Raw genomic sequence first — 19,697 nt, 5'->3', positions numbered from 1 at the left:
GTAATATTATAAAAAATAAATGTCTTTATGGCAGTTTACAAATTCAATCAAGGTGAACAGAGAAAGCAGCTAAAGCTATCATTCTACCTTGATTCGAGTGCATGCTGGTGGGGCACACTTATTCCTATATGTCTATTTCTCTTGCCTTGATGTTTCATGGGATGGACACACAGGACATGTGCATTCGAGGGTGGTCATGGGAGTACACACACACACACACACACACACACATGAGAGAGAGAGAGAGAGAGAGAGAGAGAGAGAGAGAGAGAGAGAGAGAGAGAGAGAGCACGCAAAGCACACAAGGAGACTGATGTCCCAGGGTGGATCGAGGAACAAGAGCCAGTGTCCCAGTCTGTCTGCTGCCAAGGCTCTTAGGTGATAGGTGGTTGAAGGGGAATTGGATGGTTTGTGCCATCAGAGAGTCCGGATAATCTAGACAAAGACAGGGAAGCTGGTTCCTGCTACAGGACCCAAAAGGTGGGAGATTTGAAAGTCTACTGAGTAATTCCTTTGAGTGTGGCTAGCCTACCATATGTGTGTATCTTTTGGAGAAGGACCTGGAAATCAGCCATCATACATGCTTAAGTGCTAAATACATTAATCTACATGGGCCCTATCTGTCTGCCATTCTTGGGCCAGACTCCTAGCCCTCATTGGGAACTGCTTTTTATTAAAGACACTACAAGACAGGAAAATGAGTCACCACAAACCTGCATATTGAATTCAGTAGGGAAGAAAGCAAAGAGGAGAGGTAGGGAGCAAGAGAAAAGGAATATAAGAATACATTAGCACTAACTACAAAATTGTATTAACACCTAGGTAACTCGTGACTAGTTGGAAGAAGTCAAGTATTTGTCTCCATGGATATTTCCTGCCTAATAAATTCACGTATGAAAGAAATATCTGAAAAAATTCAACACACATTTGTGATTAAATGCAATCTTACAGCCAGGCTTGGTGGTTCACTGATGATCTGAACATCCAGCCCTTGGGAAGCTGAAACAGGACAATGATAAAGGGTTGAAGACCATCCTGGGCTTCAACATAATAACATGGAGAGCATCCTGGATTACAGTGTCAGTCCCTGTCTCAGAAACAACAGATACAACATGCAGTCTTAGCAAACTAAGAAACAGTAGTTCTTACTGTGAGGTAAAAAGGTAATGTGAAATAATTTTAATAGTACCCAGCAACACAGCATGGAGCAGTTTCCCCCTTGTCCACACACATACACCACTACTGTCCAGTAATATTCACAATCCCCTAGCCAGTGTTACATACAGCCAGGGAACATGGATGCTGTGGAGACTGGAAATTAGTGAGAACATTTGGTTTCTATGATAAAAAGAACAGAAAACAAAAGAATCAGAAGAAACAGCCGGTGTAATTAATAGGTCATTGGATATAGGATCAATATACAAAAAGGAGTTGTGTTTTGTGTGCTAGTATCAACCATTGGCAAATAAAATTAATCATATATCGCCTTGTATATTGCATAACGTAAAATGCTCAGAACAAATGTAAAATTTAGGAACAATAAATAGTGTGAAAGACTATAATCCTAAAGATGATTTATAACCTTGGGTTAACAATCAACATGTGTGTACATGTGAGCATAACATTAAATACATATTAAAATACCATCATATCTAAAGATTTGGAAGGCTTGAATCTAAACAGATTGAATTAGAATACATCCCCCCCCTCAGTTATTTTTCTGAGCTGCTTTCCCCCCAACACTTTCTGGCGGCACTTTGATATGTGTGACCTATCAAATGTCACTCCCTATATTGTATCTTGAACTTATTAGCTAGATGCCTGGGTGTGGCATGTTAATCTTGGACAGCAGGTTCTGATTCCTGTCTCCCAGACATGATTAGGACTGTGTCATTATAAACTTAATGGAGCACTGGTACAAAGTTTCATACTGAATTTTAACAACAGTGTGAACATGTCTTAACTGTTTATTATCCCTTAAGTTACTTCTCTCTCATAATGAGCCCTTGACTTTTTTTGGTAGATAGTTCTGTAACCCATAGAAGTACAAGTTTCACATATAAGTTGCTTCTACAAATTCGGTACCTGTTATTCACTTTGTTTTGTTTTGTTTTAAATTTCTGACAGAACTGTGATTTAACTTAGTTAATACATATATTCTATATGAGTTTTATTCTGAATAGGCAGCAAACCTAAGAATAGAACTGTTTTTATTGGCCCCCCACGTCCTTCTGAAGGACAATAGACTTCTGAAAGGAGATCTTAGTTCTTTATTCTTTATTTGTTACCAATGTTTGTCCAGCCTCGCTACACTGTAATAATGCAGTGAAAATCACCTAAAGGTACAAATTAGATTTTCTTGTATAGCCCATTAAGGTCCATATCTCTAGGCATGGAAATGTCTTCTCAGTTACATTACAGGGAGCTCAAAATGGTTCACTTTTGTTTTTCTTATTTTTTTAAAATTAATGTTTGTAATCATATATTACCAATACTTTTTTATTTTAATGATCTATTTAATCATAGATAGGATCTTAGTGTTAAATAAATAGATCTATTTTTCCTAAAAATTATGTAAAATCACCCCATCCATACAGATGACATTCTCTAAGTGTGTACAGACTTACTATCTTTGTCATTATATACTCATTTATAGCATGCCAAACACATGCACACATAGGCCAGGTATGGTGGCGCACGCCTTTAATCCCAGCACTTGGGAGGCAGAGGCAGGTGGATTTCTGAGTTCGAGGCCAGCCTGGTCTACCGAGTGAATTCCAGGACAGCCAGGGCTATACAGAGAGACCCTGTCTCGAAAAAAAACAAAAACAAAACAAAACAAAAAAAACCAAAAAACAAAAAACAGGTGCACACACATGCACACATACACTCATCTCTTTAACAGTAGGAGTAAAATATTATCACATCAAGCTTCATGAAGTCCTCCAGGCCCCTCTAGATCCCACTTGCAGTCTTTGCTGCTTTTTGCCCTAATAGTCACCAGTCACAGGAGGCATAGCCCCATTCTCATTATTGTTCTACACATTCTCAACAATTTTTGTACTACTAATTATCAACTTTTTTTTCTTTTTCTTTTCTAGACTGAAAGCTCAAATTAGTTATGTCATGGTCCATCTTCCATGACAATGAGACATCGTTTGATTAAATACTAATTTATTTAACAAATGATGCCCCTGTATAATGGCTTTCCTGTATAAAGGAATTCCAGAGAAAATTAAGTTACATATTATTAAAATAACTTGTATTATATGCCCACTGGCAACATTTAGGAATGATACAAGGCTACTTATTTTAAAACCAAGATGTATTTACCATATTACAAAATTATGCTTAAAGTGTACATCTGTAGTTTTTATTTCATTCATAAAGTTGGAGAGGCAATGCTCCTTTCTGATTGTGTAAATTCTGTCATCTTCTCAAGTAAATTCGTACACACCAGCAGTGTACCAAGCCTTCCTCCTTTATAAAGCCCATCGATCTGAAGCATTTGCTGGAGTTTAACAGCAGATGGAATGCTAATATCTTAATTAACTCCTTAGAAAGAAAACAACAGAATGAGAGCTCGCTTTAAGATGACCTCAGAATCGTGTGTGATTATGTACACAGGCACACAACATGCTCACATAATCATGTGCATACGGTCATTGCGGAAGATAAAAGGATGGCTGAAGTAAGAGATTTTAAATAAGGATTTAAATCTGAATCATGGGTTCTAGGTCAATAAAAGCCCAAGTTACTGGCTTATCTTCTGTGTTAAGATGGTGACTTCCATCAGGCGTGGTGGCACATGCCTTTAATCCCAGCACTCGGGAGGCAGATTTCTGAGTTCGAGGCCAGCCTGGTCTACAGAGTGAGTTCCAAGATATCCAGGGCTACACAGAGAAACCCTGTCTCAAAACGAACAAACAAGCAAAAATGGTGACTTCCATAAACAATTTTTGCAAACTGTTAGAAACAAACCTGACACTAGTCAGTACAAAAAAGAGGAAGGTGGAAGGTGAATAGAGGGTGCTTGGAAGACATTTCTTATAAGTAGTTGGAGTGGAGCTCATAAAAAAAAAAAATTGGCTTTTATTAGACTGCATAGGTGGCTTGTATCACAGGATATTTGAATGTTTATGTATTGTGGAAAATATAAAATGAACGGCAAGTTCCCACTCTACACCCAGCTACTCTCTGACCCTGTAGTGGTCTTGCCTCCTCTTTCTCTAAGCTAGCCCCACAGCGACCAATCACCATCTTCCCAGCTCCAGTTTGCTTGTCTCAGTGTGGCCCATACCTTCTCAACCATAAACTTCCTGTGGTCGGCGGTCCCAATAAAACAAAACTCTAGAAGCTTATCAGATTTATAAATCAGTCAGATTTATATATCAATACATTCTTAATTCACAAGATGCCCACACAATAAATTCAGGGCCAGTTGATAAAGGTACAAGCTGTCCACCTAGATTAGGTAAGTTATCCCAATTATTCTATCCCTATATGATATTTATAGCTGCCTGTGGCTATTTAAAGTCACAGGAAATCTGGATTATCTTCCTCTTGCTTCCTTCTCTGTGTCGCTCCCAGTCTCTGCAACTGTTAGCTCTGCCTCCCTTTCACTATCCAATCACAGGCCTCCTGCTGCACTAATATTTAAATTAATTAGACAGGGAAAATCTTGCCACATTTATGGATCATGTTTTCACTTACTTATTGAAAATGGAAAGGGTATATCAGATTTGGAAAGACATACAGTTGTGTGCTAAGTATAAGATCAGACCTTAGTATTAGCAATACAAAATATGAGCCATGGGACTAGCATGCAGTAAGACTCCAAACAGCTTCATAAAGCAAAAGCCTTTGATATTTATCTTAAAGGATCCAAGTACACACTAATGATTGGATTAGTTTTTTCATTGAAAAGGACTTTTTTATACATTATGTTCTGATTATGTTGATCCCCTCCACTTTGCTGCCCATCAGAATCCACACCCTTTCCTTCTCTTATTAGAATATTAAATGGCATTTAAAATATAATAAGATAAAATAAAAACAAACCAGAATACTACACAGCAAACAAGACAAAGAACCAAAGGAAAGTACATGCAGAAACCCTATAAAAACACAAAGTGAAAAGTCCTAGTATATACACAAAGGATCTGTAAGGGGAGAGAGAACCCCTGAGAAAGCATTATGAGGCAACTTCCAAAAATGTTACTGAGTTCGCTGTTTGTTGGTCGTCTGTTGCTGGGCTCTGGGTCTGGCCTTAAGAGTAGTTTGTATACCCAGTGAGACTACATTGGATCAGTTTTCTTTTCTTCTTTTTTCTTTTTTAAGGCAATAGGAAGTCTTTATTATCAGGGTACACTTTATGTTCAGGATTCCCGTGTGATTTGAGCCTGTCTCAGGGTGAACTTGTAAACACAAAATCCCTGTTCTGGTGTGTCATATGTCACTTAACAAGAACACTCGGCCAGAAACAGAAATACAGAAGGCAGAAAAACAGGTTAGTACATTTAAGAGCTTTCACAGAGCTTTGGACTTGGATGTATTAGATCTTTGTTTTTGTTTGGCTGGTAAACAATTTGCTGTTCAAAAATATATCTATGTCATGGAATGCATGTAATAATTTTCAGGTTTGGAGCTGCTTGCAAAGTCATAGGTCAGGAGATTAGGTGTAATTCTCTTAAAGTCTACTTCCTGAAAATAATGTAATAGATTCCATACCTTAGCACGACTGACTCCATGATAGAATTGCCATTCAGGCTATAAAACACAACAAGGAGACAGTATTACCAGCCAAACAAAAACAAAGACCTAATACATCCAAGTCTAAAGCTCTGTGAAAGCTCTTAAATGGATCAGTTTTCAAGCAGAGACAGCTTCTGGGTTAGGGACAGGGTCATGTGTCTACTTCACCCCTCAGAACCAGGTGTCCACTTGGCCCATACCTGTATGCCCCACAGACATGTTGCCATCATTGTATGAGTTCATACATGTGTAGGTCCTAATGTGCATAGCAGGCTTTCTTTACTCCATACTTTCTTTCTGTCTACTCTCCTGTAGGGTTCCCTCAGATCTAAAGGAGGTATTTGATGGAGACACCACATTTTCTTCATTGAAAATAGGTTTACAATTAAATAAAGTCAGTCAATTAAATGAATATGTATCTGTTTTCTCCTTATTGTTTCTGTGAAATGGAATTCAATTTTAGCTCTCAGCTTTCATTAAAAAAAAATAATTCATTGTTTCTTAGCCTTTTTTGGCTAAGGTCAACTGTCCCTAGGTGTTTGTCTTCCGTTGTCCATTTGTGATTCTTTGTATTTGTTCTCATCTACTGCAGGGAAAACCAAAAAGCTTCTCTGGCAAGTTTGAGAAGAATGTCATTAGGGGTCATTTCATTTCTATTTCCTTTGGGAGATTTGAATTTGATCACCCCCTAGCTCCCTGTCTATCTAATATCAGATCCTTAGCCACCTGAACATATTGTGGATAAGTTCTATCTCATGGAGTGGACTTTAAACTGGATCAGATATTTATTGGTTAATCCCATGAGCTTTTGCCACTAATGTAGTAGTGCATCTTGCAGGCAGATTGCCATTGCAGATCAAATCGTCTGCAACTGGGTTATAATCTACCTTTTCCCTTTGGTAGGGTGCAGAGTAGCTTCCAGTAAAATGAACACTAGTCAGTAAGGGAAAGGCTCTGGGTAGGGACCAGCTTGACTTTTCCATGTTCAATGAGTTGGGTAGTTGTTATCTTCAACAGTTCAGGCTTACCATCATTTTTGGAGAGCAACAGAAGCCAAATGAGTAAAGTGGAAAAAAGGGGGAGGCAATATGGTGTAGAAAGTTTATTTCTACTGAAGCTATGAACCATGACTGATTATGTTGGTAGGTCAATTGAGCTGAAAATCCTTGACCTCTTTCACTGAACAACATAGATATTCCAAGACTTAGTGAGCTATAAGCATCTTTATGTAAAAACTATAGTAAGCATCTATACAAATAAGAGAGATTCAAAGTAGTACTGTTGGTCAAATGACATTTCATACTCAATCTTAGCTAAAAGTCCAAGGAACATTAACATTAGTATTTTTTTTCATGGAAGTTAAGAACTACAATAGAACTCCATTTATGGGATATAATAAAGAAAAATAAAGGCTAGCCACTTCCTCTCCCATTGAGGCCAGACAAGGCACCCCAGCTAGAAAAATAGGATCCATAGGCAGACAAGAGATTTAGGGACAGCCACAATTCCAGTTGTTGGGCAACCCACGTGGAGACCAAGCTGCACATCTGTTACCTATGTGCCAGAGGCCTCAATCTGCATACATCTTTAAATAAAGTGATGGAGTTTAAGATATGGCTTAGCATACGTTTGCTTTCTACTATTCTGGTTTGTATATGATACAGACCATATACAAAAAAATTCCTTACTATAATTCTTTACCTACTGTACATTACTATAAAATGAAAAATACTCAAATGAGAGACTGAAAATCCAATGATAGAATGCGTTAAAAATTACTGATACATAAATAGGAAGATGGCTCAGCTGATAAATTAGCTGACACACAAGCGTGGCAAACTGGGTTTGATTCTCATAACCTACATAACAAGCCAGGAAAGTAGAGTCACTCAGGGAGTCGGAAAGACTGGAGATTATCCCCAATCACCCTACTGTAGCACCAGGACTGAAGAATATGGACCATATGATTCAGGGTAAGAAAATAAGCCCATGGAAACCCAGAGGAGAGGCTGGGCTCCTCTGAGTAAGTGGGGTACCTGGCTTAGGGATCTATCCCTCCCTTCCAGGATGTTCTAACCTGACAGCTGTGAACACAGCTCTCTGATACCAGGCCTGGCTGCCCTGCTGGACCACATCGATTCCACAGACCTGGAATACTTTGAGGACAGACTGTTGACATCCCTCTCCCAATATGCGCTTGTTTGGAGGAAAACAAGAAGTCTTGAGTGACACATTATGTTCTTCCTTGCTCTTCTTTTAGCCACATCTTCACAGAAACTCTGACTCAGCCGGGCGTGGTGGCGCACGCCTTTAATCCCAGCACTTGGGAGGCAGAGGCAGGCGGATTTCTGAGTTTGAGGCCAGCCTGGTCTACAGAGTGAGTTCCAGGACAGCCAGGGCTACAACAGAGAAACCCTGTCTCGAAAAAAAAAAAAAGAAAGAAAGAAACTCTGATTCATTTTGAAAATAGCAAAATAGCAGAAGGATGTTGCTCTAGGATCCACTGGCTGTGAATCGAGCTATTATTTTGCTCTGCTATGAAGCAAGGAAAAGTGACTTTTCAATTCCAGATTTTGGAAGGCAGAGACAGGCAAATGTTTGCTCTCTGGCAGCCCAGCCTAGGCTAACTGGTGAGCCTCAGACCCCAGTGAGAGACCCTCTCAAAAAGGAAAGCAGAGAGCTCCTGAAGAAGGCAGTGTAAGGCTGACTCTGCCCTTAATCCACATGCACAGAGGCTACTGATACATACAACACTGCTGATTTCTTGGCTATAAGTGTTTAATGAGGGTGGATACATTTATGACCGTGAAAAGGACTGATCTTGTCAGTTTATATAGATCCACCACAGAAATGGGCAAGCCAGTAATAAGAAATTAGGGCCCAGAAGAATTTAGTGATAACACTTATTAAAAGAGAAAGTATAGAGTCAGTATTTTTCATTCATCTTTCTTACTTTTATTGAAAAAGGATTATTTTCTCTATAATAGATTCTGATTATAGTTTCCTCGCTTTCTACTCCTTTCAGCTCTTCCCTACATCCTTTCCTCTCTGGATCTACTACTGTCCTGTCTCTCATAAGAAAAGAGCAGGCTTCTAAGAGATAACAACCAAACATGACAAAATAAAATATAGTAAGATGATGCAAAACCTATCGTATCAATGTTGGGCATGCTACTACACAGAAGGAAGAGAGTCTCTGGAGCAAACACAAGAGTTAGAGAGCTAGTCGGGAGTGCCATGAAAATACTAAGCTAAAAGTTGTCATATGCACTCAGAGGAGCTGGTGCAGATAAGTACTGAGAAACATGGGGTTTCTGCTGCAATTAGAGTTGTTGGTAGTCAGCTTTTGACTAGTCGTGTGTCATTTTCTCATTAATGTTTGGAAAAATAAACTGCAAAATATAGTTTGCAAATGATCTAAAGCTTTTATATATATATAAATTAGTTGAAACAAAATGAGAGATGGCAATGCCTTCTCACTCATTGGGTTGGGGGAGGCTTAGTTTAGTAGTTGAGTCCTTGCCTAGTATGTGTGAGGCCTTGAAATTAATCTTAACACCTCAAAGATGGTTTTATTTTTGTTGGTACATTGATGTTGTCCCAGTTAAACCACTGTAGACAAAAAAAGATTAAATGTTCCAAACTATTCTCATCAAAAGACAGTCTTGGTTTCTAATATGAAATTCCTGGGATTCCAAAGCCCAAGAGTTTCTGATCTTTCTGGCTAACCCCGCCTTTCTGAATTCATCTCTGTGTAACTTCTCCTTTAATTTAAATACCATTATAGAGGTGACCACAAGTAAGTCACACAAACCTCACTGGTTTCTGGTTTATTATTTGTAGAAATCTTGGAATTTGTTCTGAATCACATAAAATATCAGTATTCCTATTAACTATCTGTGTCACATCTAATGTGTATTTGGTATTGCAAACCAAGATGGTAAAAAAATCAACAGAACAACCGTATGGATTCATTGTTATGACACTGGCAGAGCGCAGAAGAGGCAGAGCATTGTGGGTTGTTTATAGTTCCCAGCAACAGCGTTGGCAATATTTCTCTTTACTGGTTTTAAAGGTTTATAGCTTTGAGCAAGGTATGGTAGTGAATCTTATACAACTTAATCCCAGCACTCAGGAAGCAGAGTCAGGTGGATGGCTGTGAGTTTGAGGCCTACTTGTTCTACATGGCAAGTTCTAAGCCAGTGAGAGCTACAAAGTGAGAACTTGCCTTTAAAAAAAGAAATTTGTTTGCTCTGTGTTCTGCAAACATCTTTTTCTCCTTATTTATTTATTCATTCACTTACTTTACATCCTGATCACTGCCTGCCCCCCTTCTGGTTCCCCCACACTCACACAGTCCCTCTTACCATGCCCCTCCCCTTCGCCTTTGAGAGGGTGGGAGGCCCCTCCTGTTTATCCCCAGACCCATCCTGACACATCAAGTCTCTGCAGTGCACCTCTGTGAGGTGCATCCACCCTCACAAAGGCTAAACAGTTAGGTCAGTGGGATCAACAAGTAGGCAACAGCCCCTGCCTCAGTTGTTGGGGCACCCACATGAAGACCGAGCTGCACATCTGCTACCTACATGCTGGGTTGTTAGTTCTGCAAACATGTTTAAGAAAAAGTGATGGGGGTGCAGATATGGCTCAACAGTTAAGAGCACTCACTGCTCTTGCTGCGGACCAAGGTTCAATTCCCAGCACTCACAGGACAGCTCACAACCATCCAAAGGATCTGATGCCCTCTTCTGAATCCCATGGGCTCTGTGAATTTATATTGTCTCTCACTTTCACCCATACACATAAAATAAATATTATTTTAGAGATAAAAAAAATGATGTGGTCTTAAAACATGTATAGTACTCAGCTAACTCTTTCACCTAAAAAAAAAATGTGTCTGGATTATTTCAAGATAATTAGTTCTAGAGTTTCAGTTACGCTGACCTGTAATTTATGGATGCATATATGTTTTTACTTTGTAAATATAGTTCATTTACCCCCAAAATGCAAGGCAGACGGATGGGGACTTCAGGAAGAGCCATCATCAAGAGCACCAGTGTAAGTGGAGAGATATATACACTGGAGCATAATGACGGCAGCCAGTCGGACACGGCCGTGGGTACCATTGGAGCTGGTGGAAAGAAGCGGAGATCCAGCCTGAGTGCCAAAGTGGTAGCCATTGTGTCTCGAAGAAGCAGAAGCACATCACAGCTCAGCCAGACAGGTGAGCACAGTGCTCTCGGCCTCCCACTCTTGGGCTGTGTGGGAGATGCCGGGCTTTCGGTCTTCACCCCAGGACTGTGTGTGTATATTTGCTTTCTTACTATATGAAAAATCCGCTAAATGCATGGTCTTTATTTTTTCTTCTGTGCAGCTCACCGAAGAAGGTATTGTTGGTTAGTAATCAGTATAAAGTGATCAAATATTTTCCTTTAAGTTAAAAAAAGAAACATTTAAAAAGCCATGTTTACAAATACCCAAGGAAATGCAAAGAAGTGTTTGACATCTAAATTGGTTCATATACAAGAAAGGCAACGCGATTCTTAGTTCCAAAATGTTCCTCAATGCGCATGCACGCCCTCGAGGTGATGCCTGCCTTGTACGTTTTGTAGAAAAGGTCAGTTGTGCAACTCGAAGTATATAATCTTCAAGGCTCTACGAGGACGCAGTTGAGCTCTGTGCAACAATGCAAGTGAAAACCCAGATGCAGTTTTGACTTTAGAAAAAAAAAATGGGTCAGTGGATTTATGCAAAGGATGTTTTCATATAAATGTGTGCTTCAGAAATTTTTTATGGAGTCAGATCTTAAGAAGTACACTCTGAGGATGAATACAAACAAGGGGGGGTGTCCGTGGATTTTGCACTTGAAAATATGATAACACACTGCTTAAATTTCATAATATTTGATTTTGTATATTACATAAACCATTACTATGTTCCTATTAGGTCAAAGCAATGGTAAAGCAAATTATGAAACAATTTAACTTGCCAGCTTTTTTTTTCTTCTTCCCATTATTATTGCTTCCATTTTTCCTCCTTAATAGCATTATCCCTGTGGTCACAGCATCTGCTTACGTAAGAAGGCTTTCACAGAATCTCAAAGCTCACTCGGCATTCTAGAATATCTATTTTAAACAGCATTGTGTGTGATTATGTTGACAAATAAATTGAAAGACTTTTTCAGCTGTTGAACCACTGGACTAGAGCATGTAATCTATGGTTGCATAAGTATGTCTGAGACGCTAAGGAACAGAAAGGATGGAGATGGTTTAGCATCCCAGTGGGATACTGCTGTTTGCTGTGTTTATAAGACTACTGTTTTTCTGCCTTGGTGTTGGGTTTTTTAAGAAGAGTAGAGCAGGCAGCAGTTCCCCTGCGCTTCAAGTTTATGGTGGTGCTTCCTCCTTCATACCTGTCTTTATGTCCCTATGTTCTGCAAAGGAGAAAGGCTTTGACTATCAGATTTTAACCGGGACCAGGGAGATTGCTCAGCTGGGAAAGAAAGGCACTTACAGCCAAAGCCTGATAACTTGTATTCACTCCCGGGTACACACAGATGGAGTGAAAAAACCAACTCTGTGGGTTGTTCTCTGACCTCCACTTGCATGCCCTGGCACTTGCCATCTATATGCACATGGGAACAGACACAATAATTAATACTTTGTTGAGACAGTGTCTCTCTACATAGCCCTGGTTGTCCCAGAACTTGCAATGTAGACCAGGATGGTTTGAACTCACAGAGATTCACCTGGCTCTATCTTCTGAGTGCTGGGATTAACGTGCCCAGGTACTAACATTTTTATTGAAAGAAAAATGTTACCACTTGGATTAAGTGGTATTGTTCATAAATGCCATGTAAAGAAGCCTGTGTTGCCTATGTGAAATGCTACAGCTTGGGAAGATTCTTTCTCTACCTCATACATTCATACATATGTATGAATATTTTATATGAGTATGGGTTATTCATATGTATTGTTCATACTCATATATATGAATATATATATATATATATATATATATATATATATATCCCTCTTTTCCCTCTCTCTCCTAATCCCTGGTCCTTCTTCTCTTCATGACTTCCTCCCACTTCCTAATGAAGTTAGTTCCTTCATTAGCTGAAAACAATTTTCTTAAATCTGTATAGAAATTATTTAGGTGCATCATCATAGGTGGGTAGGGGAGTGGAGGGGAGAAGGGGGGTCTGGGGGACTTTTGGGATAGCATTTGAAATGTATATGAAGAAAATACCTAATTAAAAAAAGAAAAGAACAAAAAAGAAACACTTTCCTTTGCTTTATTCTTTTAAATTCGATTTCAACTGAGTTCCACATACTGCCTGCCTTCCAAGTACCATACACTGTTAGCTACTTATATGAAGTGCACTGCTTTGTGAGATTTGGTTACAATAAATAGGCACAAAAAGAACATTGGATTAGGAAGAGAAGATAGCAAACACCTCTGTCTCACAGCTGCCCTTACCTCTCTGTCTGCTCCCATCCCCATCAGCAGATGGTCCTAGCATCCTCCTGTGAACTTTCCAGGTATCACATTTTATAGTTTTCTTAAAGAGTATTACTTATAAATTATATTGTTATTATATTTTATATTTAATGTTATTAAATTAATAAATACATTTTCTTTATTTATTTTCCTAATTTCATCTTATTGATTGGTTTTAATTCTTTTACTAATCTGCTCTTAAATCTCACCTTGATTTCACCACAAGTGACAGATGTTGGGAACTCTGTTGTCCCTGACCTCAGACAAAGCCTGTCTCCCCTCTCTTCCATTCTGAGCTCATGGTTTCTTCTCCCTCAGTAACGGTATTTTTGTCATTCACCAAAATTCACAATATTTTTCTTCTAAACAGTCTCTTTATTTACTATGTCATGTTTTACTGCCTCTATAGATTTATACTTCTTAATTCTTTATTGCTCAACAATTATGGCTTTATTTTTATTTCCTCTTTGAACAATCTGAAATTTCCCTCATTTCTCAATTTTTATTCTACTCTTTAAGAAATGTGGCAGCTTTTGTAATTAAAATACTGTATGTTTCTTCTAAACCCTCCTCCAGCACTATTATTCCCCATTCCTTATCAATGGTGTATCAAGGCTAGGATTACTGATTTGATTTTTTTTGTTGTTGTTATAAAATAAGACCATTAACGTTTGACTAGTGATAAATTTCAGAGAGCCTTCTGGTAAAGGAATAGTTATGTGAGACTTTGTAATGAAGTGAATTGACCAATGGTTCTCAAAACACAATGCGTACTATTAATAGATGAAAACAACCTGGAACTTGTATTATTATGTATTATAAGTATTATAATGTAGAATTTAACCCCATCAGGGATGACTGACCTCAAGGGCATCATTATTGGTTTTGTTTCTAAGGCAACAAGTATTTACAAGGGAGCCTTTTGGCTCTTTGCTCAAAATCACATAAAATTGATTTTCAAAAAAAAAAAAATCAAAATCACAGAAAATGTGTATAAACACAAAATTCACCTATATGTTTTTTATACATTTTATTACAATTTACATTTAATACTTTTAATGTGTATTTGTATATAATTAGTTCATGTGTGTTAATATAAGTGATATTAATTTTACAAAATTTCAAGGTATTAAGAAAAGAAATGAATGTGATCAGAATACAGCTCAGCAGAATCCAAGATGCCATCCCCAGGGAATGACAGGGTTGAGGGAAGGGGTCAATGTGGGCCATAGGCTTGGAAGTGGCAGGATCTGGGAATGAATGAGTGGAGGACAAAGAGGAGTAGCAAGGAGGGTACAAGCTTGAAGAGAAGCTGAAGTGAGGAGGGGCTGACAGGGGACCCCAGGATTTAGGAACTGAGACATTTCCTCTGACTTCCTTTTACATAGACAATTGAGGGTAAGAGTAGAGGATATCCCCAGTGTGGAATATGCTTGTGCACAAATGGATGCTCACCCCACCCTCCTTCTTATCCACCTCAATTCTCTCCACAAACATCACCTCACATCCACTTCCAGTCTAGAATCAGGATGGCCATCTCAGGGATAATGGAGGCAGGATAGAAGATGCTGTGTGGGGGAATAGTCAAAAGTATGGGGTAGAGTGAACGTCGTGGAGGTGATACATGACCATCCCCACCTCCTCTGAAGTTTGCGCATCCGATGGGTTCACAGATAGAAAAGTAAGCAACTAGGAGTAATTGGAATGAATTTATCTTGTAAAAGTTGAGCATCCAGCAGTAAAGATCAACTGTGGCAAGTCCTCATTCCTTCCATCACTTTCTAATTCATTTTTAATAAACTGCTCTTTGTAACTGAGGAAGGCCTTGCACGCTCCTTCTTTACTTCCACCCTCTCTTTCATAGGTTTGGGTGTTGTTCATACAGAAAGGAAACTGAATATTTTTTTTTCAGGATGAATTAGAGGTAAAATAACTTCACAATGGAGAGAAGAAAAGAAAAAAAAATCAATTAAATGAAATAATAAATAAATAGTCAAATTTCCAGAAGACAGGGTTGATGTAAAGAAACATATTAAACAAGCTGTATTGAAACCTGAATGAGCTTGTGTCATAGAAGCCATTGATCAGTGCTAACCTGGTGGTGGTCAGATGTGCTAGTGGAGGGTTGGGGAGGATGAGCAAAATTAAATGGTACCAATATTATGTGATGCTCAATAGCTGTCTTAGGGTTTGTATTCCTGCCCAAAACAACATGACTAAGAAGCAAGTTTGGGAAGAAAGGGTTTTTTTCATCTTACACTTCCACATTGCTGTTCACCAGCAAAGGAAGTTAGAATAGGAACTCACACAGGGCAAGAATGTAGAGGCAGATGCTGATGAAAAGGCCTTGGAGGGGTGCTGCTTACTGGCTTGCTTCCCCTGGCTTGCTCAGCCTGCTTTCTTATAAAACCCAGGACTACCATCCCACAAATGGCACCGCCCACAATGGGCTGGGCTTTGATCACTAAACTGAGAAAAAAAATGCCTTACAGCTAGAACTCATGGGCACATTTCCTCAAGGGAGGTTCCTTTCTCTGTGATAACTTCAGCTGTGTCAAGTTTGCACTCAAAACCAGCCAGTACAATAGCACTAGAAGTTTTTTTGTTGTTGTTGTTCCTTTTTTATTATTATTATTTTTCTCAGTCTGGATAATGCAGATCTCTTGAAAAACAAATTCAAACAAACAAACAAACAAACAAACAAAAACAACCAACTTACCAGGGATCCCTCCCACCCTGTCCCAATTGTCCTTTTGGTCTTCATTTTGTTGTGATTTTGGGAGACAGGGTTTCACTGTGTAGGTGACACTGGACCGACCAGGATGACCCCAAATTCCAAGTGCTCTTCCTGCCTCAGTCTCCTGAGTGCCAGAATTACAAATATGAACCACAACAGCAGAAATAGAAACTAGGAGTTCAAAGCACATACTAGGCAAGTACTATGCCTCTGAGCTACGTTCCAGGCCCTCTGCTGTGGCCATGGTTACATTTGGTTATACATGTTATATAGCATAGTAATCTGCCCTCCCTCACCTCTGGCATCCACAGTGTCCTTGAGATGAGTCATTAAAGATCACCCAAGGACTTGAGTTCATATTGTTGTATTCTTTATGGCTATGAGATAAAGTCCAGTAAAGCTTATACAATGAAGATGATGTTTTTAACATACCGATGGCACGGAGCCTAGGGACTTGAATATGCTGAATAGATTTGCTATCATTCTACACTCCTTTCCCTGAGGTCTAGACTCATAAACTTACTTTGCAAGCTCATCTGTTTTAGATTGCTATTTACTATTTAATTGACTCTCAGCAGACTAAATATTTTTCTTACTGGAGAAAACCAATGCTCTGACCTTGGATGCCCATTTTCCAATCTTAGTTCAATGAGCAAATCCTCACTTTATATCTTGAATATGTTTTTAAGGTTTATTTATTTATTTGTAAGTATACTGTAGCTGACATCAGACACACCAGAAAAGGGTATCAGTGGTTTCTGGGAATTGAACTCAGGACCTCTGAAAGAGCAGTCAGTGCTCTTAACTGCTAAGCCACCTCTCCAGTCCCTTGAATATATTTTTAAAGGACTTTTAAGTTTCCTCTTGCTAATTTATGGCTTTGAAATTAAATAACCATTCTATTGTGATCAAAAGAATGAAACCTTTCAGGAGGTCCAGTAATAGAATAAAAGTGTTCATTATTCTACAAGAAATTTTTATTAAAGAAATAATTAAATATCTCTGTCATTTTATGCATGTGTGATTTCAAAATTGGTTATTCATAGTTTCAGATTTCGCACTGCATAGCCGTGACCTCTCAAGATGAAATTGTAGGTAGGAAGTAACAGAATTGCTTGTGTTCTACCAAAGAAAGTGGAAGTATAACTCAGACCTCAGGAAATAACATTTGACTTTGTTGATTTCCCCACGAGGTCAAGGAATCATTTTAAAAGTCTCCCTTCCCTAGGTGGAAATTCTGCCTAGAAACTGTTGAGAATATTAAATCCCCTTTTGCTAATCTTTATTCCGTTTTCTTCCCTAGGGGAAGAGAAAGCAAATTACAAAGTAAGTTGTGTGAGCTCCTGCCAAGACACACACACTTCTTTTACCTCAGCAAAATACAATGTTCTGAACCACACTCAGGTAGTGCGTCTTCCGAGCAGCCCAGCTGCCTCTCTGTGTTAAGAGCAGTCCTGCTTTGTGAGGATGCTCTGTCTTTATTTTTACCAAAGTAAGTTTATAAGTGCTGGCAAGAAAGGCTAACATAGTCTTTGCGGGTTTGGGAGAGAGAGAAAGGGAAAAATAATCTTCTTGTATGTAATTATTGTTTACACAGAAGGCCACAAGCACTTACAAAATAAAGTTTAAAAAAATAAATGTAAACTGGGAGCTACTGTGGATGAAAATCTCACTCAGATTTAAATTCCTTATCCATGCTTCATTTGTTTGGTTCATTTAACCACACAAGGAAAACATTCTAAGGAACATAGTGTTTTGCGTGCTTTGTTTCCTGAACGTTTAAGAATGGTGCCAGAAACACATCTCCAGTCTGCAAAACCATCAAATGAATGTAAGCACGGGTGCCTTTATTTACTGTGGCTGTCTGGCTCAGGAACTCACTTGTGTTAATAGAGGTCCGATTCAGCTCCCGTAACTCATCTTCAGAGCAGACGTCCTAATAAGGACTCGTGTTTTCAAGCACACTCCCGCTGTTCTATTTCTGTTCTCGTCCTTGCCCTCAACTATAAATTTTGGGTTTGGCTAAGATGCAGATAGACTTCTAGATTGGCTGGGGAAGGGACAAAAGAAACCGATTAGAAGAGAATTGATATTTATATATAATGAACTTGTACCTGCAGGTTTTGAGGATGAAAGTAAATTTGTTAGGGGTCCTTTAAAGTACAGTAGTCAGCAGAACCTAACCAGGGCATCGCTGAAAATCATTTTAAGTGTACCAAGGTCATTTAAAAAAAAAAACACAAAAAAACAAAACAAAACGAAAAAGGATTAAAAGCATGGTTTATTTAAATGGAATTCAATTATTTAATTTATTTACTTTACATCCCAATTGGAGATGCTCTCCCTACTTCCTCTCCTCCCAGAACTCCCTCTTATCTCTCCTTCCCTTATGCCCCACTCCCTTTCACCTCAGAGAGGATGAGATCTCCCATGCTTATCTTCCTGCCTTGGAATATCGAGTTGTAGTAGGATTGGGCACATCTTCTATTGAGGCTAGAAAAGGCCATCGAGCTAGGAAAAGGCAGGCCAACAGCAGGCAACCTAGGCAGAGACAGCCCTTGCTCCTGCTGTTAGAGGTCTCACATGAGGACCAAGCTGTACATTTGTTACAAACGTATAGAGGGACTGGGTCTGTTCTATGTATGTTGATGATTCAGTCCCTGTGAGCCCCTATGTGCCCTGGTTAGTGTTTGTTTGTTTGTTTGTTTGTTTAACATGAAATCAACCTCAAACTGAACAGAATATTTTGGATAGTAGAATATTTTGGGCTGAGAAATTTGTGTGCCATGTTTAAATAGATGAATATTCTGTAATATTTAAGTAGGTGGCCAACACTACTGCATCTTCATTTAACAGAATGGTCTTAAAGATCCTTTTGTCTGTTTATTAATGTTTACATGATAAAAACAGAAAACTGGGATGAAGATATATACAATACTACTATTAATTAAATAATCAGTATGAACTTATGTTGCTAATCAACCTTCTTATGATATTGAGAAAAACAGCAACAATAGCTAAGGTTTATTGAGCAATTGCTACATCTCTCTTGGTCTTAAATTACTTTGCTTTTATTATCTTATTTTATTATCTATTTTATTACCAGTCTCAAAACTGTTAAATTCCTGTTAGTATGATTACCGTCTTACAGGGTGCAGGTCTTGTCTGAGGCCACAATTCTTTTACAGACTCAATTAAGGTTTCTAATTGAATCACTTCATTAGACTCTCTTTTGAGTGTTTCTACTCACTGCAAACCATATATATATATCTTTTTTTTTGAACAACTGTAGTCTTATCACACTTATTTCTGTCCTATTATCTTGTGGTTCTTTGCTTTAAAAACAGAGGTTGTTCAAGGCGATTACTTAGGGCCCCAGGGCCAGGGTGCTTTGAGGATGAATTGGACAAGTCCATGATAGACTGGGAACTTAGGATAAAGCCTTTGTGTCTGAGGTCTGGAGGGAGGAGGGAAGAGGGAAGGCCAGTGGTGAAAGGAAAGGCTCATGATGCTGACGGGGAACAAGCCATGGTCATAAATTCTGATCATGTTTTCAGGTGCTTCTCTGCCATTTGGTATTCTTCAGGTGAGAATTCTTTGTTCAATTCTGAGCCCCATTTTTTAATGGGGTTATTTGACTTTCTGGAGTCCACCTTCTTGAGTTCCTTATATATATTGGATATTAGACCCTTATCTGATTTAG

At 38.8% G+C, this 19,697-nt stretch overlaps 1 protein-coding gene across 38 annotated transcripts in view; it reads left to right on the top strand.

Annotated features, from left to right (window-relative positions):
- Positions 1-19,697, top strand: part of Rims1 (regulating synaptic membrane exocytosis 1) — a 489,256-nt gene that overhangs the window by 414,509 nt on the left and 55,050 nt on the right. For 27 of the 38 annotated variants that reach the window (XM_029474756.1, XM_029474755.1, XM_029474750.1 and 24 more), the window contains one exon: positions 10,743-10,978. In XM_029474756.1, the coding sequence (XP_029330616.1) occupies positions 10,743-10,978 (236 nt within the window). Of the gene's footprint in view, positions 1-10,742; positions 10,979-19,697 lie in introns of those variants that run through there. The other 11 variants (XM_029474748.1, XM_029474741.1, XM_029474765.1 and 8 more) reach the window with 3 other exon arrangements.

This window comes from Mus caroli, chromosome 1 (assembly GCF_900094665.2).
Source record: "Mus caroli chromosome 1, CAROLI_EIJ_v1.1, whole genome shotgun sequence".
Classification (NCBI taxonomy): Eukaryota; Metazoa; Chordata; class Mammalia; order Rodentia; family Muridae; genus Mus; species Mus caroli.
Note: the sequence above shows the minus strand (reverse complement) of the source record. Positions and strands in the feature narration are given on the sequence as shown.